The following is a 27,893-nucleotide window of genomic DNA, read 5'->3' on the forward strand; positions in this document are numbered from 1 at the left end:
ACATCCCATGATTAGGGATAGAATGAGCCGTGCACCTGTGTGACATCCCATGATTAGGGATTGAATGAGCCGTGCACCTGTGTGACATCACATGATTAGGGATTGAACGAGCCGCGCACCTGTGTGACATCCCATGATTAGGGATAGAACGAGCCGTGCACCTGTGTGACATCACATGATTAGGGATAGAATGAGCCGTGCACCTGTGTGACATCACATGATTAGGGATAGAACGAGCCGTGCACCTGTGTGACATCCCATGATTAGGGATTGAACGAGCCGTGCACCTGTGTGACATCACATGACTAGGGATTGAACGAGCCGTGCACCTGTGTGACATCACATGACTAGGGATTGAACGAGCCGCGCACCTGTGTGACATCACATGATTAGGGATAGAACGAGCCATGCGCCTGTGTGACATTAGATGACCAGGGATATAACAAGCCGTGCACCTGTGTGACATCACATGACCAGTGAGCAGTCTCTATCTACAAGAAGTAAACAATGAAGCTTTCTATAGAAGCAAAGATCTAGACTTGATACAGAAATAAATTGGAAAAAAATGGTCCAGTCCGTGCCACTAAGCCCTGGCCCAGGTATCGGAAAGTGATAGAAGGAGATACAAAGCTGTAAGAAAAAATATAAGAGTAGTGAAAAATAATTTTATTTTCCATTATATAAGTCATAACGCAAAGGAAAACAGAAAGCCGTGTAAAAACAAGTAAGTGGAAAGATAAAACCCCTCGTGTTAAGAAGACAAATGGCACTAAGTATTCTCACACATCTGTTAACTGCTACAAAAAAATGTTAAAAAGTCCACAAATAATCCAGATTTAAAAAAAAAGCCTAAGGGCGTGTTCCCACGATGCACTCTGGTTGTGTTTTCATTGCATCACAACGGCTGAGGAGAGGCAATTTGGATAATGACATGTCTGTTAACATTTACGTAAATGTGATGTTAACACACATTAACAGCATGTTAACCAACTGTTAACATTGCGTTAACACATGTAAACGGTAATGTAATTAGGCAAATCGCCTCTCCTCAGCTGCTGTAATGCGTTTCAAATGTAATGAAAACGCAACCAAAACGGAGACATATGAAAGCGGCCTGAGGCTGCATGCACGCTTTCCGGTTGCCTTGTGCCTCTGATCTGAAATGCAAGCACCAAACACGTGGGGAACAATACCGAGTGTTTTGGTTGATACTCATACGCGACCCGTCTGAGCTCCTCGCTATTCCGGTTTCTAAACCCTGAGGTTACGGACAAAAGTGTCATTTACACTGCAATTATGTTTACAATCTGTAAGGTTAACACAATACGCTAGCAGCGTGTTAACACAACACAAGCGTTAACATCTGCACACATAATGGGGCTCATTTACTAAGGGCTTACTTCGGGTTTCCCGAATTTTTCTGTTTTTGCGCCGAATGCCGCCGGGATTTTGGCTCACGGGATCGGATTTTGGCGCAATCGTGCCGGCTTTCAGGCGACGGAAATCAGGGGGCGTGGCCATCAGGCAACCTGGCGGATTCGGAAAAATGCTGAATTTAAAAAACGAAATGTGTCGCAAGATCATGCACTCACATGCACCAGGTAGAAGAAGGTGAACTCCGGCGGACCTCGGCGCAGCAGCGACACCTGGTGGATATCGGGCGCACGACCTTAGTGAATCCCAGCAGAACCCGAATCCTCGCCGGACAATGCACCGCAGGATCGCGACTGGACCGGGTAAGTAAATGAGCCCCAATATCTTACTGCAGAATACTGATCTATGCCTCTAAAAATAACACTTTTTTTTTTCTTTATTATTCCGGGTTCACATCACGTTATAAAGTAAGAAAATCGTTTTCACTTTGGTTTTATACATATATTGTATTTGTTAGACTATAAGATGTAAGGAGTCGTATATTCTGGATGTCAGGAGGATCCGGCACTACCAGACCCCCCCGATCTCCTGAGAGCAGATCCCCGACGCGGCTTTCTCCTGCTCCCGGCCGTCCTGACACGACTATTACTGCAGGACCCAGGATACGGTCAGAAGCCAGTGATCACGATAAGGTCCTTAAACCCTTTCATGCTGTCAGGGATTAAGAAGAGGTGTTTGTGCGTGAATTAATGTAGCAGTGCTGAGTGTGTGAGTGAATAAACGTTGCAGAGCTGTGTGTATGTGTGTGTGTGAATGGATGTAGCTAAACTGTGTTTGAGTAAATATATATAGCAGGACTGTGTGTGTCAATGGATGTAGCAGTGGTGTCTGTTCATGTGAGTGAATTAAAGTTGCAGAGCTGTGTGTGTGTGTGAATGGATGTAGCGGAACTATGTTTGATCAAATAAATATAGCAGGACCGTGTGTGTGAATTAATGTAGCAGTGCTGAGTGTGTGAGTGAATAAAAGTTGCAGAGTTGTATGTGTGTGAATGGATGTAGCTAAACTGTGTTTGAGTAAATATATATATTGCAGGACTGTGTGTGTGAATGGATGTAGCAGTGATGTGTCTGTTCATGTGAGTGAATAAAAGTTGCAGAGGTGTGTGTGTGTGTGTGTGAATGGATGTAGCTAAACTGTGTTTGAGTAAATACATACAGCAGGACTGTGTGTGTGAATGGATGTAGCAGTGGTGTGTGTTTCTTGTAGTATGGTGCATTTTATAGTCTGAAAAAAACAGTTATTGTTGTGCGCAAAAATTCTTTTGCCACTGGTATTTTTCAGTATGTGGAAAGACCTTACTTATGGACGACCCCTAGTTACAAACTGACTTCTATGGCCAATGTGACCTCTAATGAAGCTCTTGTATGCTCGTAATTCACTGAACCCCAGGCTGAAATGACCCCAGGTCGCATTTGCTACATTTTCCTGTGGGCTCAGTTTTTACGGATTTCACTGTGCGCTCCAAATGACCCCTCCCCTTTATTCTTTGGGTCGGTCCGATCACGGGAATACCACATTTTTACAGGTTTTAACGTGCTTTAAAAATGTAGAACATTCTGTACGAATAAAAAAATTACTTTTTTTCGCCATTTTTTGAAGCTAATAACTTTTTCATACTTTGGTTTTACGGACTGGATTGGGTTACATTACAAAGTCAAGGTCAGAACAAGCCTACAGAACCTATCTGGCGCGTAACCTGGGCACTGCCTGTATACGGAGGATTTGCTGTAGATCTGTAAAAGTGTGACCACTGTCAATTTTTCATAATTCGATCCATATTCATACAGCACGGTGGCTCAGCGGTTAGCAATACAGCCTTGCAGCGCTGGGGACCTGGGTTCAAGTCCCAGGGTCCAGGAGTTTGTATGTTCTCTCCGTGTTTGCGTGGGTTTCCTCCGGGTCCTCCGGTTTCCTCCCACACTCCAATACATACTGGTCGGTGATTAGATTGTGAGCCCCATGGGGACAAGGACCGATTTGGCAAACTCTGTGCAGCGCTGCGTAATCTGTGTGCGCTATATAAATAAAGGAATTATTATTATTATCATTATACACCCACAAAGTAAAATATCACGATGAAATCTTAACCCCTTCATGACTGACAAACTTCACAAACCCTCTCTCCATGAGCGCTGGTTGTATTAGGCCCGACCGCGTCACCTGACCAGGTAATTGCTGCTGGGAGCCGCCATCTTTCAATGCAGTTCGGCGCCCTCCGTGGCCCTATCAGCGCAATGATAGCCAGACAGTATATGACAGAGTGTCATGCAGAAGGAGTATATTTACAATAGACTTTTTTTGGGGGGGAGGGAGTAATAGTTTTTAAAAAAGTTTTCAAAAATATGGAGAATAAAATTCTAATCACTTCTCTTTTCTTAGAACATGGATAAAAATATATAGAAACGTAAAATCATAAACATGTTAGATATTACCGGCTCTCAAAATGACTGATCTTTTAACATATATAACATCATCCTTCAAAACAATGAAACCTTGCACAGCTCTGTACACTGAAGTACGAAAAAGTTATGGGTGTATGAATATGGCGACACAAGGGGTTGGTTTTTTTTAAGTATTAAGACTAAACTATATAAATCCTACTGATCCAAAAAATAAAAGGGGAGGTTTTGGCCCAACTGCACATCGAAAGCCGTAAAAAAATTGCCCATCAGCATAGAAAATACAAGGGGGCTTATTTACTAAGGGTCCCGCTGATTACCTTTCGTCGGCTTTTAGAAATTTTCGGGATTTGCGCCGCTGGGACAGCGATTTAGAAGGGAATTGTGTCGCACGCGATCGGATTTTGGCACAAAATGCGACAGAAATAGAGGGGCGACGGATTCGGACTGAGCGCGGGATTTAACTTTAAAATTGTGTCGCAAGACAATGCAATTACATGCACCGGGAAGAAGAAGGTGAACCCCGGTGGACCTGAGCGGGGGAGGGACACATGCAGGATATCGGGGGTGCACAATCTTTGTGAATCGCGGCAAAGTTCATTTTCGTCGGATCACGTAAAGCGGGGATCGCGACAGGACCGGGTAAGTAACTGTGCCCCTATGCGTCTCTCAGATAAGAAGCCTCATATAACTTTGTAAACGAACAAATGAAAAAGTTGTGGATTGTGGAAGGAGCGGAACCAAAAAAACGGAAATGTGATAAAACTTTAAGGGGTCAAGTTTCCGTTTTTTCTGGCTCATGTTGCAGTCTCCGCTCTGTGCACTTTGTGATGTTGCACCAGATAAGCCTTACACAGGAACTGCTTCCCGCACGTCGTACATGAATACGGTTTTTCTCCAATGTGGATTTTTGCATGGCGGACCAGGTCCGATTTTTGGGTGAACCTCTTTCCGCATTCGCTACAAGAGAATGGCTTCTCTCCTGTGTGGATCCTTTGGTGGATGACGAGATGCGAGTTACTAATAAAACACTTTGCGCATTGCGAACAGCTGAACGGTTTCTCTCCGGTGTGAACCACTTGGTGCTTGACCAGATGCGACTTCTGAGTGAAGCGTTTGTCACATAGGGAACACCCGAAAGGCTTTTCTCCGGTGTGGACGCGGATGTGGGCCACCAGCCTGGCGTTATTGCTGAAGCACTTTCCACACTCGGGGCAGTTGAACCTTTTCTCGCCCGTGTGGATGATCTGGTGTATGGACAGATGGGATTTTTGGGTGAAACATTTCCCGCACAGTGAGCACATAAATGGTTTATCTCCGGTGTGAGTTTTCTGGTGCTTGAAGAGGTTAGAACTCTGATTAAAACACTTTCCACATTCGGAGCAGGCAAACGGCTTCTCCCCTGTGTGGCTTCTCTGATGCTTGGCCAGGTAGGAGTTACAAGAAAAGCTCTTTCCACATTCTGAGCACACGTATGGCTTCTCCCCTGTGTGAATTCTCTGATGGATGGTAAAGTGCGAAAGGCGAGAAAAGGACTTTCCGCAGTCTGGACAGATATATTGTTTCAGGTTCTGTGTATCTAAATCAGACTGACCACTGGAGAGCTCTGAATTGTCAACCTGGCTCGCTCCCGGGGATCTGTCCTGAAAAGTCAGAGCTTGACAACAATATAGAACTTCACCGTCTATGGAAAACACAAAAAAAATATATATTAAATTACTACAAGACCTAAAATGAACACATTACCAATTGCTAATATGTCTCATTAAAGAAGACCTGTCAATAGGATGTTACCCCTCACACCAGTTATACCTGCTGGTAAGAGGTTAAGAGTCCTCCCCATATCACCTAAAATTATCTACCACTGAGGCACTGTAACTTAATTACAGAAATTTTTCAGATATGCAAAGAGTCAAATTCTGAAGAGAAGAGTCATGTTTTCTCCAGGCTGACAGGTAACCCCGCCTCCTTCCTTTCAAATCTCAGCCTGAGAAGACAGGAGCTCCTCCTCCCTGCCCACTTCCTTAGGGGCTGATTAAGGTTTATTGTGCCTGTTCTTGATGACAGATTCCTTTGAAGAGGAGCACTACTACAACAAGGTACAGGGTACACAATAAAAAATCCTGGGATACCCAAGAATTTTAGAAACAAAAGGGAAAAGTAAACATCTGATGGGAATAGGGGGTCATATACCAAATCAAAGACAGACAGAATTATCCCCAAAATCCATTGCTGAAATGAGACTTGTGAAAAATCTCTTGTGAAAAAATTTCTTAACAAAAGTTAACACCGAAAAACCAGGAACTTACTCTCTTTAGATATTTTAGTTGTCCATGGTGCTGAATACAATGTATTCAGAAAGATCATTTTCTTTTTCCGGAAAAAAAGGGTTTTCATGGACTTTGAGTTAAAGAGGACCGGTCACCCCCAAAAAGACCTACACCAAATATGTCCCCCCATAATCCTCTCCCCAGCCCCTTTCTATATATGCAATTTTTAAAAAATTTATGTTGGGAACGTTGGTTGTAACAGATCCTACCTCTTACCAAATTAGAGGTCGGTTCCTCGTATCCCATGCGCTGAAAGTCGGCTTTATTCATGAGGGGGCCGGCCGACACTCCCCCGCCACGCCCCTGTCAGCGGGGACCTGTAAGAGTAGCCGGCAGCAGCGCATACATTGCACAATTGCTGCCGGCTCTCCATGATGCGGATTGGCATTTATAGAAAGGGGCTGGGGAGAGGATTGTGGGGGGCATATTTGGTGGGGGTCTTTTTGGGGGTGACAAGTCCTCTTTAAAAGAAAGTAAGTATTTCATAGCAGGGCGCCATCTGCTGGCAGGACTAATGAAGGTATTTATCCCTATTAGACCCTGCCACAGGCGGCCTGTATCACTGGCTCTAACACTCTGCAGTCCATGAATAGTGAGGTGATCACATGACTGGATGCCCAAGTGTGGCGAATAGTAACTGGAAGGAGGATCCGTGTGATAATGTTCTGAGAGCAATAAAATAGGAAATCCAAGACGCAAAAGCACTCACCTGATCCAAGACAATCATGAGAATCTTCAACCTTAAATTTCATCTTCTCTTCTTGTTCAGTTTTTGGTGCAATGTCAACTACTATAATATTCAAGTTCTCCTTTTGATAAAAAAAGGATAAATTAGAAGACTTAAATCACAGTCCCTAATCCCTTTGCTACAGCATGGTGCCTAATCCCTGTGCTACAGCATGGTGCCTAATCCCTGTGCTACAGCATGGTGCCTAATTCCTGTGCTACAGCATGGTGCCTAATCCCTGTGCTACAGCATGGTGCCTAATCCCTGTGCTACAGCATGGTGCCTAATCCCTGTGCTACAGCATGGTGCCTAATCCCTGTGCTACAGCATGGTGCCTAATCCCTGTGCTACAGCATGGTGCCTAATCCCTGTGCTACAGCATGTTGCCTAATCCCTGTGCTACAGCATGGTGCCTAATCCCTGTGCTACAGCATGGTGCCTAATCCCTGTGCTACAGCATGGTGCCTAATCCCTGTGCTACGGCATGGTGCCTAATCCCTGTGATACGGCATGGTGCCTAATCCCTGTGATACGGCATGGTGCCTAATCCCTGTGATACGGCATGGTGCCTAATCCCTGTGATACGGCATGGTGCCTAATCCCTGTGATACGGCATGGTGCCTAATCCCTGTGATACGGCATGGTGCCTAATCCCTGTGATACGGCATGGTGCCTAATCCCTGTGATACAGCATGGTGCCTAATCCCTGTGATACAGCATGGTGCCTAATCCCTGTGATACAGCATGGTGCCTAATCCCTGTGATACAGCATGGTGCCTAATCCCTGTGATACAGCATGGTGCCTAATCCCTGTGATACAGCATGGTGCCTAATCCCTGTGCTACAGCATGGTGCCTAATCCCTGTGCTACAGCATGGTGCCTAATCCCTGTGCTACAGCATGGTGCCTAATCCCTGTGCTACAGCATGGTGTCTAATCCCTGTGATACAGCATGGTGTCTAATCCCTGTGATACAGCATGGTTCCTAATTCCTGTGCTACAGTATGGTGCCTAATCCCTGTGCTACAGTATGGTGCCTAATCCCTGTGATACAGCATGGTGCCTAATCCCTGTGCTACAGCATGGTGTCTAATCCCTGTGCTACAGCATGGTGTCTAATCCCTGTGATACAGCATGGTTCCTAATTCCTGTGCTACAGTATGGTGCCTAATCCCTGTGCTACAGTATGGTGCCTAATCCCTGTGATACAGCATGGTGCCTAATCCCTGTGATACAGCATGGTGCCTAATCCCTGTGATACAGCATGGTGCCTAATCCCTGTGATACAGCATGGTGCCTAATCCCTGTGCTACAGCATGGTGCCTAATCCCTGTGATACAGCATGGTGCCTAATCCCTGTGATACAGCATGGTACCTAATCCCTGTGATACAGCATGGTACCTCATCCCAGTGATACAGCATGGTACCTAATCCCTGTGATACAGCATGGTACCTCATCCCAGCGATACAGCATGGTACCTCATCCCAGTTATACAGCATGGTACCTGATCCCTGTGATACAGCATGGTACCTAATCCCTGTGATACAGCATGGTGCCTGATCCCTGTGATACAGCATGGTACCTAATCCCTGTGATACAGCATGGTGCCTAATCCCTGTGATACAGCATGGTATCTCATCCTGACCATCCACCATAAAACAATGACGTGTAGAGGACATATAGGCTCCGTAGACAAAGTATTTGACTGCTTCAGTGACCATTGTAACATGGCCTGTACTACTAATGCATTGTAATTACCGGATATTCCTTGGACATCTCATCTTCCACAAAGTCCTGTAGATGGATCGGACCGTGACGTCTATCTGATGTATTCCTCACGCTGGATCCATCTGTGAGAACATCCATAGAGTTACTAAATAGATTCAGATGTAGAAGTAGTCTGTGGATATGAGCTGATAGTTTTATTTGTTACCCAGTGATGTGAGGTTCTGGTGCTCCTCCATAATGACGTCTTGGTACTGGTCCTTGTGCTCTTCTATGTAGTCCCACTCCTCCATGGAGAAATAGATGGAGACATCCTGACACCTTATAGGAACCTGACACCCACAATGACACAGTCATCACCCAGACACATCACCCCTTGTATATGATACTGTGGAATGTCTGAGCATCGCTCACCTCTCCGCTCAGCAGCTCCAGGATCTTCCTGCTCAGGTCCAGGATCTTCAGCCTGTTGTTTCTCCCATCTACCTCTGAGAGAGACTGAGGTCCCACAATGAGGTTCTGCACCTTCATTTCGTCTCTCACCTCTTGCCGTCTACTGGTTTCCTTCCTAGGTTCATAATCCTGAGAAACAGATTAGGAATTTCAATAGTCATGGCCCCTGTGGCTCTGGAGAAGTCTTGTGACATATTTGCCAGAATCCATCACCTCTCCAGTCAGCAGATAGATGATCTCCAAGGTGAGGTGCAGTATCCTCTCAGTCAGGAGACTCTGATCCATGGTCACTAGTCTGACGTCACGTATACATGAGCGCATGCACGACCCCTACACCTGAGGAGAGGTAAGTACCATGCTGTTACCTAGAATATCACAGCTCAAAAAAAAAGAAAGAAACTGCAATAAGAAGCCGTCTCCTTCCCTGTTGGGCTAAATCACAACTTAAAGGGGTTCTCCGGAGGTGGAAAAACATGGCTGCAGTCTTCCAAAACCAGCGCCTCACCTGACCATGGGTAGTGTGTGGCATTGCAACTTAGCTCCATTCATTTCTATACAGCTGAGCTGCAGTACTGGCAGTAACCATGGTCAGGTGTGGCGCTGTTTGTGGAAGACTGCAGCCATGTTTTTCCACCTCCTGAGAACCCCTTTAACTGATCAAACCTACTGCTGTGTGTAGCAGAGCCGGCAGCTCCCTGTATTATTCCTGTGCCTCTCCTACTGCTGTGTGTAGCAGAGCCGGCAGCTCCCTGTATTATCTCTGTGCCTCTCCTACTGCTGTGTGTAGCAGTGCAGGCAGCTCCTTGTATTATCCCTGTGCCTCTCCTACTGCTGTGTGTAGCAGTGCAGGCAGCTCCCTGTATTTTCCCTGTGCCTCTCCTACTGCTGTGTGTAGCAGAGCCGGCAGCTCCCTGTATTATCCCTGTGCCTCTCCTACTGCTGTGTGTAGCAGAGCCGGCAGCTCCCTGTATTATCCCTGTGCCTCTCCTACTGCTGTGTGTAAGAGGCGGCAGCTCCCTGTATTATCCCTGTGCCTCTCCTGTGAGTAGCAGTGCAGGCAGCTCCCTGTATTATCCCTGTGCCTCTCCTACTGCTATCTGTATCTGAGCCGGCAGCTCCCTGTATTATCCCTGTGCCTCTCCTGTGTGTAGCAGTGCAGGCAGCTCCCTGTATTATCCCTGTGCCTCTCCTGTGTGTAGCAGTGCAGGCAGCTCCCTGTATTATCCCTGTGCCTCTCCTACTGCTGTGTGTAGCAGTGCAGGCAGCTCCTTGTATTATCCCTGTGCCTCTCCTACTGCTGTGTGTAGCAGTGCAGGCAGCTCCCTGTATTATCCCTGTGCCTCTCCTGTGTGTAGCAGTGCAGGCAGCTCCCTGTATTATCCCTGTGCCTCTCCTGTGTGTAGCAGTGCAGGCAGCTCCCTGTATTATCCCTGTGCCTCTCCTACTGCTGTGTGTAGCAGTGCAGCAGCTCCCTGTATTATCCCTGTGCCTCTCCTACTGCTGTGTGTAGCAGTGCAGGCAGCTCCCTGTATTATCCCTGTGCCTCTCCTGTGTGTAGCAGTGCAGGCAGCTCCCTGTATTATCCCTGTGCCTCTCCTACTGCTATGTGTAACAGTGCAGGCAGCTCCCTGTATTATCCCTGTGCCTCTCCTACTGCTGTGTGTAGCAGTGCAGGCAGCTCCCTGTATTATCCCTGTGCCCTGTACTAAAGTTGAGAGGTTTGTTTGCCAAAACTTTCTGACCGGAGTGTTGTCAGACTATTGTAATGTGATATATTGTGTTACATTGTAACCTACAGCTGCTACTCACCTTCCCTCTCAGCTCCAAGTCCTTAGCTCTCTCTCTAGGTAGCCCCGCCCCAAGGGCAGCCATGTGATGACGTCACTCTGATACGACAAACAGTACGGAGAACCCTGGGAAATGTAGTCTTGGTATTTCATGCTCAATGAATGACCTGGTGGAGCAAACTGTCTGCAAGTACCTGTGTAGGCGGCCATTTTGTCGTAGACCACTAAGTAATGTTACCGTAAGGCGTCTGTTTGAGGACTCTTTGACTGCACTGTAACTATGGAGACAACATCCATCTCGTGACATCACCTCGCAGGACCACCATTGCTGAAACGCAGAAGACTGGTGGAACGCAAAACCCGGAAGTGAAAGTGTCACAGATCCCGTCGCGCAATGCCGAGATTTCCACTTCCGGTGATACCGTCAACAAGAGCTCGGAAGGTTCTCTGTGTGTAAGTACGTGCGTTATCCTTGTGCTGGAGGGGGGGACGCCATGAAATGATGATAGTCATCACGTGATACTGAGGAGGCATCATTATAATCCCCTTATAAAGGGGGAGGTCTGACTGCAGGGGCCCCACTGATCACAAGAATGGGGGTCCGGTGTACCCCTACTCAACTGGAGGGACTACTCACACTCATATATTCAGGAAGTTAATGGACAATCTGCCCTCTTCATGTTGGGGGTCCAGGAAGCCCCTTCTCACCACTGATTAGGGAGGTCCTAGCAGTCAGTCTGACAGTAACTAATTAAAATTTCTGGAATATCCCTTTAAATGGAACCTGATTTTAACCCAATCCTGGCTCCCTCATGTAGAGGATGAAACCTCCTTTCTGGAATTATGTGACATTTCATTAATTTACCTATAAAAATCCCCTCCAAGCGTCAAGCAAATATGACTCTTCTCGCCTCACGTGAGATGAGTCAAGTTTAGTGGTTGCAGGGGGAGGATCAATTCGGAAGCCCCTCTTTTCTGTTCTGTAGCACCTAGAAACCGGCTACTTGTGTCATATTAAAGGGGTTTTCCCACAAAATAAATTAAACTAAAGCTGATCAGTGGGGGTCTCAGTCCTCCTCCTCCTCCTGGCCTTGTGATCGCCTGAGATCCGGTCCGGGCAAGCACACGGCCATCTGAATAAGCCCCAACTCTTTCAGAAGATTCTGTGGAGAGTCAGAGTTTTTCAGATCAGTTGTTACTTTTTTAACATAAACTAACAGAACAAAAAATGATACCATAACAATGACACTGACCCCCCCTCCCTCTATAACTATATATTTACCTAAAGCAGACTCCTGTCAAATTGTCAAGGTTGTAGTCAGGAGTTTATAGACGCCGGCACCATCCTGCAATTTTGATTCAGAGTATAACATGTTATTAAAAATATTGATATGTATGTAAAAGCTTTGATGGCAAAATACGATGTAAATAATATCACACCTACTACATGTAAAAGATGAACATGTGTAGTGTTCCATCATACCTTATAGTTGTATGTCACCTTACCAAAACCAAAATAATTAAAGATCTGCTTTAAAGGACATCTACCACCAGGATGAAGGATTGTAAACCAAGCACACTGACATACTGGTGTGTGCCCCCTCTGGCTGGATCCACTCTTATTTTAGCCCCCTTTCCTTTTTAAAGGTTTTAAAATGATGCAAATGAACAAGGGGCTCCAGGCTCCATAGATTTTAATTGAGCCTGGAGCCCCTCAGGCTCATTTGCATAATCTATAATGCTTCTTTTTTTTTGTAAAAACAAGAAGCCCAGTTCCTGCCAGAGGGGGCACACACCAGTTTGTCAGTGTGCTAGGTTTACAATCCTTCATCCGCTGGTAGATTTCCTTAAAAGCTACAAATTTTAAAATTTTATATACATTAAAAAAATGTTACCAGGTGATTTTTTTTTTCTTTTTTTAAACTGTTAGTTTCACATTCCATCTCGTTGCAAATTATAAAAAATAAATGCATGAGGAAAAATATTTCCACTTAAAACACATTTCCCAGTGAAGATACGTAGAGATGTAAAAATAATAAGTCAAGGTTATTTTTTAATGTTTTATTTCTATTACTTCATTAGCTAAAAACTAACATTTTCCAATATCCATTCATTACCTTATTGCCGTTTCTCTGTTAGTCCTCTGCTTTCTGCCTGTCTTGGCCCCTCTCCCTTCAGCCCTGCATTCTGGTTTCCAGGAATAATCTGTGTAGGGCAGTGGTGGCAAACCTATGGCACGGGTGCCAGAGGTGGCACTCGGAGCCATTTCTGTGGCGACTCAGACCATCACCCTAGGACAGAGTTTACCAAATAGGACCAAATCCACCAAGTCCCAGGCAACTTAAGAGATGCCGAAAGCGACACTTCATTGGCTGTTAGGAACTGCTGGAAAGGTGAGAAGGTGTTGACAGAACTGCAATGTTTTTGGAGCTCATCCTGCTGGACCCACCATTTTTCCTCTACAGAGAGACCCTGGAGAGAAGCTACAACGAGAGTCTGAATTTACCCTCCTTCTTTCAACTGTATTGTTGGCCTCATGGGGGGGGGGGGGGGGGGGGTGATACAATTGAAAGAACAGGTAGCAATAAGTTACTGCTTAAAATTCCACGTTGGCACTTCACGGTAAATAAGTGGATTTTGGTTGTAGTTTGGGCACTGAGTCTCCAAAAGGTTCGCCATCACTGGTGTAGGAGATAACAGGATGGTCTCCAGGATCAGCTGAAGGTGAAGGGTTGGGATTATGCCTTGTGCTCACTCCCATCTCTGCTGAGTACTTCACAGGGAGCCAGGAGCTGAGAAGCATGTCTGCTCTGTCCTATCTACAGTCTGTTCACACACAGTCCACCTCCTCCCCCTGCAGCTGCTCAGTTTAATACAGAATCCATTACCATCCAAGTCTTCGCTGCTCACCACCTCTTTCAGTGAAAGGAAGTTGGTTGATCAGCACAGGAGTCTGATATATAGGATGAAGGCTACTTACTTCAGTTTGTGCTGGGTCTCCTCTGTTCTCCTACATGCCAGCAGCTGCTTACTTATCGTTCTCTGTACTCCCTGTCCCCGTTTGTCCTGGGATGAAGAGAGAGTGATAGCATCTGCTGAACAGCCTGGCTGATGTATCCATCATAGCAGGAAGTGTGCATAGTAGTCATAAGCCTGTACTAGGTTATAGGTCTATCTGTGTAACAGTTCATAGTATATATGTGAGTGTGTGTAATAATCATAACCTGCAACCAGAGGGCGCACTAACATTATTCCAGAAGGGTAATAATACTCCTTTCACCATTTTTGAGCCGAGGAGGAGTATGAAATTTTCAGTAATACAAATATATATAACTGTTAGTTATATAAAGTGCTTATAGACGTCTATTTATACAAGAAAATAGTTACATCCCTTGTTTTCTGAGCTTTAGCAGCCAATTCCTCACCGCTCCAGCCCGTGGCTGCTGTAGAACGTCATGTGTCCTGAGCTCTGGTCACATCAGCTTCTCTCGGAGCTGTGAGCTCACATCCTATATTTTTCTGTGCCCGGGCACAGTGCGGTGAGACAACGTGAGGCGTCAATGGGGACCGATATCGGATATTGGGCCCCTACACGGTTCTGTGCATGGGGCCTTAGTAGAAGGGGTGTGTTATATGGATGGCAGCTAACACTATAGAGAGGGATGTGTAATAGAGAGCCAGTAGACATCATCCTGCCGCTCTTTGTGCATCTGCTCAGGGCTTCGTCTTGCTTCTCTCTCTGCTGCACTGCCCCTCGCTCCTTCCTGATGCTCTCTTACTCGTTCCGCCGCCTGGTCATTGCTTGTCTCGGGACTATTACACCCCTTCACAACAAGGTAAAGTCAGTGGCGTAACTTGAAGCTACTGGGTCCCAGTGCAAAATTTGTGCCAGGCCGCTAAATATAATGTATTCTTTATAGTCCAAGTCTTCTCATATGGGAAAGGGCCCCCTAGACTTCTTGGGCCCAGTTGCGACTGCACCCTCTGCACCCCCTTAAGTTATGCCCCTGGTAAAGGTTATAGTGCTGACGCGCTCTGTGATCTTTCAAAGGACATTTTGCTTCTGTGCAGTATTGCAGTGAGCTCCAGCACTGCTCGCATCCTACCACCAAGATGAAGGATTGTATGCAAATGAGCCTGGTACGCTTGGTGGTTTTTGGGGGATTAAATCGGCCTCTACAAGCGTCTAGGTGATATCGCAACCTCTGACTTTAAAATAGCCAGACAACCTCTTTAACAGGCTTCTAGCTAACATAGCAACTGATCGGCGCCCTCTGATGATGTCACGGGGTGGGTGCCGATTGGCCATCGAAGATGGCAAAGCCCATGTGAAGCACTGTAAGGTGCCACAATTGGACAGGCGATTACCAGTAGGTGTCAGCTGTGTAATACAGCTGACACCTGCTGCATATGGAGAACTCAGCCCATGAACTCTCTGTATATGCCCTGTTTCTGTCCAGGAGAACAGGTGACCCTTCTGTTAGGACCCTTTGTAATGAATTCTGATTGTAAGTGCATTTTATTTTTCAGCACCAGCATTTTCCCACATGCCACGTCTGCACTGACCAGCAATGGAGGGTAAAAAGTGTAAGACGGAGGATGCAAGTCTCACCGAGCTTCAGAAAACCCAGGTAAATGGATGATTCCACCGCTATCACCACTGCATGGATTTACTATGAGAAAGCTGGTAATAACATCAGCATTGTTGAATTAAATACTTAGGGTGAATTTCCTAGGCTTGTGAAGATCAAGGAAGAGGAGGAACCTACAGATATCAGCACAGGTGAATATTAGTGCTGCACTTCTACTGTACTTTTACTGCTGATTTCTCCCCTTCTCTTCTGGATGGGTCAGCAACCTTTGCCCTCGGCTGTTGTAAAGCTTGAAGCTTGCTCAGTTCCTCTCCAAACTCCCATCCTGAAAACTGTAGTCTCCCAAATTCTGTTGTGCTAAAGTGTGGCTGTCCATGCATTAAAGCCTAACTTTTTTTTACCAAATTGTAATGTGCGATTCCACTTTTTGAAACAAACAGAACAAGGCCCATATTGTGTTCCTTGCCCTTTTCTTTCCAGAGTTATGGTATTTTCTGTTCTGAAGCTTCTTGTCAGAAATCCTCCTCAGCAGCAGCGAAGTGGGTGGAGTCTAATCTCTTATAATATAGAAGTAGTGAATATTACTTGGTTTGTGTTCAAAGGTACATATATTTACTGCCGGAGAATTTAGAACACTTAAAACTAAAAAACTTTATTAATTATATTCTAAAACAGGCCACTCTTCAGCCACAAAACTTAAAGGGAACCTGTCACCAGGGACCTAATTTTTCACTAAAGACAGATTGTAAAAGCCCATGACACCTGCAGTGCACATCTGCCTTTTCTAAGCATTTGCATTACAATATAATTGTGTGTTATAACTTAATCTTGCACCCTGATAAAATCTTGAGGTAGTCACAGGGGCTGGGCTTTGGTTTGGATGCAATACATCATTGGTTTGGTGCATTACAATATAATTGTGTGTTATAACTTACCTTGCACCCTGACAAAATCCTGGGGTAGTCACAGGGGCTGGACTTTGGTTTGGATGCATTTCAAAAAACAACATGTGACTTGTCTGAGCTGCAGGCTGTCTCCATCTTTGTGCTCCTGTACAGCTCTGTCCCTCCCCAACTGATGTCAGGCTAACCAAGCTGTGACCTCTGAGAAGGAGCAGGAGGGAGGAGCTGTACAGGAGCACAAAGGTGGGGGCTAAGCTCTGAGGAGTGAGTAACACAGACAAGTCACATGTTGTTTTTTGAAATGCATCTAAACCAAAGTCCAGCCCCTGTGACTACCCCAGGATTTTGTCAGGGTGCAAAGTAAGTTATAACACACAATTATATTGTAATGCAAATGCTTATTAAAGGCAGAGAGACAGATTTGCACTGCAGGTGTCATGGGATTTTACAATCTGTCTTTAGTGAAAAATTAGGTCCCTGGTGACAGGTTCCCTTTAATAAAACAGGCAATTCAGTGGGTGTTCAGAGGTAGATTCAAAGGAACCCCTATTTTTCAAGGTCCCAATCAGTGTTATCCACCATGTCTCCCACTGAGTGAAGTGTGTCTCGCACCCATGCAGTCAATGGCCTCAATAGTGCTGGAGCATGTCGGCCAATGCACGCACAAGTACAGGGTGTTAGTGCAATACAAAATCCTATAACCTATTCTACAAGCCTCTGATGATGCGCTTCCAAGTAGGGGAGTGTTGAAACGCGTAAGGCGGAGGAAGCATATAGGAATGACATGAGGGCATGATTAATGCGAATAGCACCTTAGTAGTGTGTTTGCTACGAGGCATATTGCAGTGATCAACAACTGATCAAATTTGACTGCATGGGTGCGAGACACACTTCACTCAGTGGGAGACAGGGTGGATAACACTGATTGGGACCTTGAAAAATAGGGGTTCCTTTGAATCTACCTCTGAACACCCACTGAATTGCCTGTTTTATTAAGTTTTGTGGCTGAAGGGAGACTAACCTCTTCCTGTATTTGCCCCATTTAGGACAAGGCCCTTAAGGGCTTTAATGACCCAGGCATTTTTAATGAATTTTCATACTAAGGGCCATAACTTAGATTTTTTTCTTGACACATAGGGATAGTTAATAGAATATGTATAGTCTTGAACAAAAGGGCCGCACCCCAAGTATTTGGATTCCAAAGGGCTGTAAACATCTGATTTTTTTGGCGCACACGATCGGATTTTCTTACTGATCTGTGAGTGTTCCATAGACCCAGTGTGTATGAAGAGGGCTCAGCCTGTGGGACCTCTTCATACACTCGCTGCCACTCCATGACGTTGAGAAACGTCATGTTGTGCAAGGGATAAATGTTTATTTATAAATCTTTATTACTATTGTGTGAGTGTTTTTTTTTTTTATATGTCCCCCATGAGGTCATTAAAGACATTTCCCCAGTTTTTTTATTTTCTTTTATACAAAAAATGTTTTTTCACTTTCTAGTTTTTCCCAGTACCTGGCCCTGGGGGAGGGGATGTCTGATCAGAACCAGCAGCTCTGATTAAACCCTTATGCCCTTGTGATCACATGATAATAAAAATAATAATTATAATTCTTTATTTATATAACACACACAGAGCTGCACAAAGCATGGCAAACTCACAATCTAAACAACCTACCAGTATGTTTTTTGGGGTGTGGGAGGAAACCGGAGTACCTGGAGGAAACCTACGCAAACACTGAGAGAACATACAAACTCCTTGCAGATGTTGACCTGGGTGGGATTCGAACCAACGACCCCAGCGCTGCAAGGCAAAAGCGCTACCCACTCCCACTCCGCCCCACGACTTATAGACTCAGCATCAGCTGTGGCTCCTACATTTACTGGATAGCAGTACTTGAGAAGAATGCAGATGTGTTAATAAACTGCTTCTGCCTTCTCCTTAGGTTATCTGGGTGTGTCTGATAGTCGGAGACCTGGTCCTGCTCCTGCTGTTAGTGCAGGAGCAGAAGAAACTACAGTGAAGTCGAAAGACCCCACTGCAGACTAGGGACCGGCATCCACTGAAGTCTTTTGTCAGGGAGCAGACGAGATTGAGCTCAGTAACTAACTACAGTAAATCCACTGAATACTGAATAGTGTACATATAGGATGTATCTATTGGCCAGCCTGGCAGCTTTCATCACATGGAGGTGCATGCAGCATGTAATAAGTAGGAGAAGAAAGCAGTGAAATAGTTACATGAATTGTATAGTCTGTGCTATGTGAGAACTATAGATTCTTTGCTGAGTAGAACATATATAGAGAGCAGGAGATGGGGGAGGAGGATGCAGAGGAGTGTATGACACAGCTTGAGGTGCAGAGAAATAGGGAATCGCAGACAGAATCAAACTGGGATGGAGGTACTGGAAAACCACAGGGGAAATCTTGTATCTCACTATTATGTGTAGGAAACGTCTGTATCCACAGCCCCGTACAGCAGCCCCTACCCTCTGTGAAACTGTATCTCTAAACAACTCTATGGAATCGCACGAGAAATCGGCACAGCCAGAAAACCCAAAATACTAGGCAAAGGTGTTCTACATCCCAGGAGCTATTGGTTTGTGAAAAACTAAATGGAGTTACAACGTAAAGGAAATCTACCATTTGTTTTTATGCATTGTGAACCAAACATACCTTAAGAATGCTGTAGCTGCACGGATGCAGAAACATATCTTGTTTAATCCATGAACTGAGTGGTTCTGCTCCAAAAACAATTTTAAAATTCAGGAGCTGGCTGCCTACATAAACACACTACACATGGAGCTTCCTGAACTGTCAAGGCAGTACTAATCAACCTGAGCTGGATGATTCATACACTGCAGCTGGGGGATGGTGCAGTGATGGATTACTTCTGCCTGTCAGGGAAAACACAGTGATGATGTTTTCTTGGCTTATGCTGGGCATTACAAGGCAGGAGCATAATTTGGGTAAGAGGAGAAGCGCCGGGGCACCCCCAGGAGAGAGAGAGCCACATTATCATAATTTTATAATTGTATTTTCAGCAAAACCACTCAGCTTGGGGATTAAACAAGATATGTTTCTGCATCAGTGTAGCTACAGCAGTCCCAAGGTATGTTTGCTTCATAATGCATCAAAGCAAATGGCAGATTCCCTTTGAGGACTTGCATGTAGGAGGAGGCATAAAGGACCTTGTAAGTCTTCACTGTGTTCTCAGTTATTGTGTTTGTGTTTCCTAAAGATTGTTCCAGTAACAGAAATTCACCGGAAAGATGTCCTACTCCTCGCTACTCCCAAAGTCGCCCTGAGGCAGTACTGACTGCTGACAAACATATTAAGGTATTGGTAGCAGACAAAAAATACCATAAATAATGAAGCAAACACATTTTGTTTGACACTTGTCCATCAAGCATTAAGATTTTACACAGATTTTATATCTTATTACGCCAGGAGTTTGTGTTATCACTCTTTTTGCCATGACCTTGTTATGCTAATAGAACTTCTATAATACTGCCCCCTATGTACAGGAATATAACTACTATAATACTGCCCCCCATGTACAAGAATATAACTACTATAATACTGCCCCCTATGTACAGGAATATAACTACTATAATACTGCCCCCTATGTACAGGGATATAACTACTATAATACTGCCCCCTATGTACAAGAATATAACTACTATAATACTGCCACCTATGTACAGGAAAATAACTACTATAATACTGCCCCCTATGTACAGGAATATAACTACTATAATACTGCCCCCTATGTACAGGAATATAACTACTATAATACTGCCCCCTATGTACAAGAATATAACTACTATAATACTGCCCCCTATGTACAGGGATATAACTACTATAATACTGCCCCCTATGTACAAGAATATAACTACTATAATACTGCCACCTATGTACAGGAAAATAACTACTATAATACTGCCCCCTATGTACAGGAATATAACTACTATAATACTGCCCCCTATGTACAGGAATATAACTACTATAATACTGCCCCTATGTACAGGAATATAACTACTATAATACTGCCCCCTATGTACAAGAATATAACTACTATAATACTGCCCCCTATGTACAGGAATATAACTACTATAATACTGCCCCCTATGTACAGGAATATAACTACTATAATACTGCCCCCTATGTACAGGAATATAACTACTATAATACTGCCCCCTATGTCCAGGAATATAACTACTATAATACTGCACCTATGTACAGGAATATAACTACTATAATACTGCCCCCTATGTCCAGGAATATAACTACTATAATACTGCCCCCTATGTCCAGGAATATAACTACTATAATACTGCCCCCTATGTACAGGAATATAACTACTATAATACTGCCCCCTATGTCCAGGAATATAACTACTATAATACTGCCCCTATGTACAGGAATATAACTACTATAATACTGTCCCCTATGTACAGGAATATAACTACTATAATACTGTCCCCTATGTACAGGAATATAACTACTATAATACTGCCCCCTATGTACAAGAATATAACTACTATAATACTGCCCCTATGTACAAAAATATAACTACTATAATACTGCCCCTATGTACAGGAATATAACTACTATAATACTGCTCCTATGTACAGGAATATAACTACTATAATACTGCCCCCTATGTACAGGAATATAACTACTATAATACTGCCCCCTATGTACAAGGATATAACTACTATAATACTGCTCCCTATGTACAAGAATATAACTACTATAATACTGCCCCCTATGTACAGGAATATAACTACTATAATACTGCCCCCTATGTACAAGAATATAACTACTATAATACTGCCCCCTATGTACAGGAATATAACTACTATAATACTGCCCCCTATGTACAGGAATATAACTACTATAATACTGCCCCCTATGTACAAGAATATAACTACTATAATACTGCCCCCTATGTACAAGAATATAACTACTATAATACTGCCCCTATGTACAAGAATATAACTACTATAATACTGCCCCCTATGTACAAGAATATAACTACTATAATACTATTCCCTATGTACAAGAATATAACTACTATAATACTGCCCCCTATGTACAGGAATATAACTACTATAATACTGCCCCCTATGTACAAGAATATAACTACTATAATACTGCCCCCTATGTACAAGAATATAACTACTATAATACTGCCCCTATGTACAAGAATATAACTACTATAATACTGCCCCTATGTACAAGAATATAACTACTATAATACTATTCCCTATGTACAAGAATATAACTACTATAATACTGCTCCCTATGTACAAGAATATAACTACTATAATACTGCCCCCTATGTACAGGAATATAACTACTATAATACTGCCCCCTATGTACAGGAATATAACTACTATAATACTGCCCCCTATGTACAAGAATATAACTACTATAATACTGCTCCCTATGTACAAGAATATAACTACTATAATACTGCCCCCTATGTACAGGAATATAACTACTATAATACTGCCCCCTATGTACAGGAATATAACTACTATAATACTGCCCCCTATGTACAGGAATATAACTACTATAAAACTGCCCCCTATGTACAGGAATATAACTACTATAATACTGCCCCCTATGTACAGGAATATAACTACTATAATACTGCCCCCTATGTACAGGAATATAACTACTATAATACTGCCCCCTATGTACAGGAATATAACTACTATAATACTGCCCCCTATGTACAGGAATATAACTACTATAATACTGCCCCCTATGTACAGGAATATAACTACTATAATACTGCCCCCTATGTACAGGAATATAACTACTATAATACTGCCCCTATGTACAGGAATATAACTACTATAATACTGCCCCCTGTGTACAAGAATATAACTACTATAATACTGCCCCCTGTGTACAGGAATATAACTACTATAATACTGCCCCCTATGTACAAGAATATAACTACTATAATACTGCCCACTATGTACAAGAATATAACTACTATAATACTGCCCCCTATGCACAGGAATATAACTACTATAATACTGCCCCCTATGTACAAGAATATAACTACTATAATACTGCCCCCTATGTACAGGAATATAACTACTATAATACTGCCCCTATGTACAAGAATATAACTACTATAATACTGCCCCCTATGTACAAGAATATAACTACTATAATACTGCCCCCTATATACAAGAATATAACTACTATAATACTGCCCCCTATGTACAAGAATATAACTACTATAATACTGCCCCCTATGTACAGGAATATAACTACTATAATACTGCCCCTATGTACAGGAATATAACTACTATAATACTGCCCCCTATGTACAAGAATATAACTACTATAATACTGCCCCCTATGTACAAGAATATAACTACTATAATACTGCCCCCTATGTACAGGAATATAACTACTATAATACTGCCCCCTATGTACAGATATATAACTACTATAATACTGCCCCTATGTACAAGAATATAACTACTATAATACTGCCCCCTATGTACAGGAATATAACTACTATAATACTGCCCCCTATGTACAGGAATATAACTACTATAATACTGCCCCCTATGTACAGGAATATAACTACTATAATACTGCCCCCTATGTACAGGAATATAACTACTATAATACTGCCCCTATGTACAGGAATATAACTACTATAATACTGCCCCCTGTGTACAAGAATATAACTACTATAATACTGCCCCCTATGTACAGGAATATAACTACTATAATACTGCCCCCTATGTACAAGAATATAACTACTATAATACTGCCCCCTATGTACAAGAATATAACTACTATAATACTGCCCCCTATGCACAGGAATATAACTACTATAATACTGCCCCCTATGTACAAGAATATAACTACTATAATACTGCCCCCTATGTACAGGAATATAACTACTATAATACTGCCCCTATGTACAAGAATATAACTACTATAATACTGCCCCCTATGTACAAGAATATAACTACTATAATACTGCCCCCTATATACAAGAATATAACTACTATAATACTGCCCCCTATGTACAAGAATATAACTACTATAATACTGCCCCCTATGTACAGGAATATAACTACTATAATACTGCCCCTATGTACAGGAATATAACTACTATAATACTGCCCCCTATGTACAAGAATATAACTACTATAATACTGCCCCCTATGTACAAGAATATAACTACTATAATACTGCCCCCTATGTACAGGAATATAACTACTATAATACTGCCCCCTATGTACAGATATATAACTACTATAATACTGCCCCTATGTACAAGAATATAACTACTATAATACTGCCCCCTATGTACAGGAATATAACTACTATAATACTGCCTCCTATGTATAATAATACAAATAATATAATACTGCCCCCTATGTACAAGAATATAACTACTATAATACTGCCCCCTATGTACAAGAATATAACTACTATAATACTGCCCCCTATATACAAGAATATAACTACTATAATACTGCCCCCTATGTACAAGAATATAACTACTATAATACTGCCCCCTATATACAAGAATATAACTACTATAATACTGCCCCCTATATACAAGAATATAACTACTATAATACTGCTCCTATGTACAGGGATATAACTACTATAATACTGCCCCCTATGTACAGGAATATAACTACTATAATACTGCCCCCCATGTACAGGAATATAACTACTATAATACTGCCCCCTATGTACAGGAATATAACTACTATAATACTGCCCCTATGTACAAGAATATATCTACTATACTACTGCCCCCTATGTACAGGAATATAACTACTATAATACTGCCCCTATGTACAAGAATATAACTACTATAATACTGCCCCCTATATACAAGAATATAACTACTATAATACTGCTCCTATGTACAGGGATATAACTACTATAATACTGCCCCCTATGTACAGGAATATAACTACTATAATACTGCCCCTATGTACAGGAATATAACTACTATAATACTGCCCCTATGTACAGGAATATAACTACTATAATACTGCCCCCTATGTACAGATATATAACTACTATAATACTGCCCCTATGTACAAGAATATAACTACTATAATACTGCCCCCTATGTACAAGAATATAACTACTATAATACTGCCCCCTATGTACAAGAATATAACTACTATAATACTGCCCCCTATGTACACGGATATAACTACTATAAGGGGGGCGTGGCCTGGCTATGGAGGAGTAAGGAAGCAACCTTGCTTAGCTCCCGGGTTTAGCCAGGAATCCGCCACAGAATCCATTCCCATCCTGCCTGATTCCTCCCCACATGGGTCCCAGAAAGAAGAGGGGAACAGGGCCTGCCGCCCCAACCCCATCGAGGCCCGTACCGAAGGGAATAGACCGGTACATGGTCCCTCAGGCCTCCCAGGACATGCGGCCTCCGCCAGCGGACGCGAGGGACCTGATTGACCTGGCCCCCCCCGACGACTCACCTCAAGGGTCCATCCTCACAGCCCTTCCCTGCACACCGGGAAATGGTCCGCAGCCGGCAGAGGGACTCGATGCCGGGAGCCCGGAGCGGCAAGGTGAGCGCGCCATAATGGCGGATGTCGCGGCCTCCTCTGACACTCAGGCGCGGGCCTGCACTTCCGCCGGGCCTCCGAAACACCGCGCACACTGTGCTGGTGCGGCTCCATCCTCTCCCGACCCTGCTCCGGCTCCAGAAGGCATAGAGGAGGCCGCCTACGCTCCGGTGCTGAGGGACCTGAGCGGGAATGTCCCACCGCGGCCCCCTGAAAGGTCCCACGCAGTATCTCCTGGCCTTGTTGCCCTCCGGTCAGGACTGAACGGCACATGCCTCACTCCAGTCCGGGGTGACACCTCTCCACAGCACAGCCCTTCTACAGCTCCAGTGGCGACAGGTGAGAGGCAAATCCCCCCTGAGGTTCTGGACTTCGACCCGATAAGGGTCTCACAAGTGCAGGAGGCCACAGGAACCCGCCCAGGGAAGGCCATAGACCTATGTCCCTTGACCCCTGAGTTCTACCCCCCAGGCACTGAGGGGGCCACTGCTTGTGGGTCAGCAGCAGATACACCTCCCCCCCATGCAGGGTTATACCCAAGTGTGAAGGTCCTGAAGGCCCCTCCGCTGAGGGGCGAGAGAGGCTCATCGCCCCCACACTTACCTGCTAGCACCATCAGGGGTCCCCCAGGAGCCTCTCCAGACTCTCCTGGTACCTGGCATCAAAGTGCACCGATGGCACAGTCTCCTGGCCCTCCAGAGTTCTCCTTATCAAGGAGCCCGCGTTTATACTACAACAGCACCCAGGATAGTGATCCTGATCAATCTCTTGGTGAATCGCCCACAAGGGCAGCTTCAATCTCTCCGCAGCCTTTTTCAAATTATCAACGCAACCCGCTTGAAGCAGGTGTGCTGGCAGACATACGGGCCCTCCGCAACCATATCAGAGCCATCCCAACCAGAGAGGATATGGAGAGTTATGTGGCTCGCCTTGAACAATCGTACAGAGTAGAGATGGCCGGCCTGCGTGAGGAGGTCCAACAGATTGAACAAAGAGTATCCACCAACGAGTCCTCCTATCGCACCGTTACTGAAAGACTCTCAGCTCATGATACTCAGATCTCTCTTCACTCACAACAAATCCTGGCCCTCTCTGAGCAGATGGATGATGCCGAGAATAGGGGCCGCAGGAATAATATCAGAGTGCGGGGACTACCAGAAGCTATCGATAACCAGCAGATCGACAGTACCCTCAGAGCCATATTCAACAACATTCTTGGGGTCCCTGTGGACTCTCCATTAGAGCTCGACAGAGCCCACCGAGCTCTGGGCCCTCGTCCGAATGATCCGTCTCGACCTAGGGACATCATCTGCAGAGTCCATAGATACCAGCTCAAGGAGCAAATTATGAATAGAGCACGGGAGGCCGGCAGAGTACGCTACCGGGATGCAGAAATCCAGCTGCTGCCTGACCTGTCTCGCCTAACACTTCAGAAGCGTAGGGCCCTTAAGCCCCTCCTGAACATTCTACAGGACAGGAATATACCTTACTCATGGGGCTTCCCGTTTCGCCTCCAGGTCAGGCGCGACGGCCTAACAACAGCACTTCGTCATCCTGGAGACCTCCCTGCATTCCTTGCTGCTCTTAATTTACCGGATGTTCTTATATCGGACTGGCCCTCTTTTCTCCCACCCAATCTACCCTTCCAACCAGCAAGGCCTCAGAGATTCCCTCGCCGGAGGGGCAGGAGACGCTCTCCTGACAGAGTAGGAGACGACGTCCAGGGTCCCCCCCAGCCGAGATGAGGACTCTTTGCCTTTAATTGGACTTGCACTCATCCTCCAGGACATCTTGGGTCTCTACCCCCCTACTCAGGAACAGTGCCTCCGGTCCTCAAACGTATCCTTTATGTTGGCCTAGTGTTGGCTGCCTTGTTATATAATTACAACTTTGCACTGTTACATCGATTGCTTATATACATGTTCGCTCTGCCAGTGTTTTGTTTAAAGTAAGGCATGGATAATTGTACATTGATGTTCTTTTCTCTTGGCGGTCCCTGGCCCCCGGGGGCGTCCTGCATAGACAGCTCGTTTCCCAGTGGGCCCCACGACTAGCAGGTCTACTCGTGGTATAACCTGACCCCAATAGGCTCATTTCTGTCATTTTTGCCAGAATTTGACCCTAGAACCTTAGCGGCCTTTGAAGCCGCCTTATTATAGTGTTATTTGTTGCTTTTAAATCCCCTTCCCCATCGTTTAACCTTCCTTGAAATTTTCCTACTGTTGTCCCCCTACCCCATTATTATCCCCCCCCCAGTGCGCACCTATCCGCTTAGGACTGAGCCCATTTCCTTGCACTAGACACGACTATGGCTCCGATCACCTGTTACTCCCTCAATGCTAGGGGGTTGAATATTCCTCAGAAACGCAGCCAGATATTGTTCCGTATGCATAAACTGAGGGCCGACCTACTATTCCTACAGGAAACCCACTTCCGCACCGACAACATACCCAATCTCAGGGATAGATACTATACGACTTGGTTCCATAGCACCCACTCTGGGGCTAAATCCCGGGGGGCATCTATTGCTATCCACAGGCGCCTACAGCACGAAGTTATTGACTCTCAGACGGACCCCGAGGGTAGATATGTTTTTGTAAAAATAAAACTTTGGGGTCACCTGCTGACGCTGGCTTCAGTGTACCTCCCTAATAGAGATCAGATACGAGTCTGCCGCAGATTTCTGACTAGGCTGCGGGACTTCTCGGAGGGCATAGTGATTATGGGGGGGGACTTTAATTTCCCGATGGACCCGACTGTTGACTGTTCCGTGACACGACCCTCTCTGGCTCCAGCCCAAATGCGGAAGCTACGTAAAGCCTTGTGGGAATCACAACTAATAGACGTTTGGAGAATCCTCCATCCGCAGTCCAGAGACTATACTTATTATTCCCCGGCTCATCGGTCTCACAGCCGACTGGACATGTTCTTTTTGA

General features: G+C 44.6%; 2 protein-coding genes across 6 annotated transcripts in view; one reads left to right on the top strand and one right to left on the bottom strand.

Annotated features, from left to right (window-relative positions):
• Positions 1-645: 645 nt before the first annotated feature.
• LOC140106094 (uncharacterized) lies at positions 646-11,193 on the bottom strand. Of its 4 annotated transcripts, XM_072130314.1 has the most exons (8): positions 11,054-11,091; positions 10,882-10,958; positions 9,286-9,408; positions 9,034-9,201; positions 8,828-8,951; positions 8,653-8,744; positions 6,876-6,975; positions 646-5,520 (listed from the first exon to the last, which is right to left on the bottom strand). In XM_072130314.1, the coding sequence occupies exons 3-8, from the start codon at positions 9,391-9,393 to the stop codon at positions 4,634-4,636; spliced, it is 1,479 nt and encodes a 492-aa protein (XP_071986415.1). In that variant the 5' UTR covers positions 9,394-9,408; positions 10,882-10,958; positions 11,054-11,091; the 3' UTR covers positions 646-4,633. The 4 variants fall into 4 exon arrangements, with proteins under 4 accessions (XP_071986415.1, XP_071986417.1, XP_071986416.1 ...); XM_072130316.1 differs by lacking the exons at positions 10,882-10,958; positions 11,054-11,091 and adding an exon at positions 11,098-11,193; XM_072130315.1 differs by lacking the exon at positions 10,882-10,958 and having other exon boundaries at positions 11,054-11,152.
• LOC140106121 (uncharacterized) overlaps positions 11,129-27,893 on the top strand; it is a 30,690-nt gene continuing 13,925 nt past the window's right edge. The window contains exons 1-4 of one of the 2 annotated variants that reach the window (XM_072130368.1): positions 11,129-11,312; positions 15,390-15,490; positions 15,582-15,642; positions 19,596-19,693. In XM_072130368.1, the coding sequence (XP_071986469.1) occupies positions 15,431-15,490; positions 15,582-15,642; positions 19,596-19,693 (219 nt within the window). In that variant the 5' untranslated portion in view covers positions 11,129-11,312; positions 15,390-15,430. The remainder of the gene's footprint in view (positions 11,313-15,389; positions 15,491-15,581; positions 15,643-19,595; positions 19,694-27,893) is intronic. The other variant, XM_072130369.1, reaches the window with a different exon arrangement.

The sequence above is a fragment of the Engystomops pustulosus genome, chromosome 11, assembly GCF_040894005.1.
Source record: "Engystomops pustulosus chromosome 11, aEngPut4.maternal, whole genome shotgun sequence".
In the NCBI taxonomy this organism is placed as follows: Eukaryota; Metazoa; Chordata; class Amphibia; order Anura; family Leptodactylidae; genus Engystomops; species Engystomops pustulosus.

Coding starts and splice junctions, on each gene's coding strand:
- LOC140106094 (XM_072130316.1), bottom strand. CDS start 9,393: ATGCGCTCATGTATACGTGACGTCAGACTAGTGACCATGGATCAGAGT. Junction 9,202..9,285: donor TCTATCTGCTGACTGGAGAG/GTGATGGATTCT, acceptor TCTGTTTCTCAG/GATTATGAACCTAGGAAGGA. Junction 6,976..8,652: donor AGATGTCCAAGGAATATCCG/GTAATTACAATG, acceptor TTTTATCAAAAG/GAGAACTTGAATATTATAGT.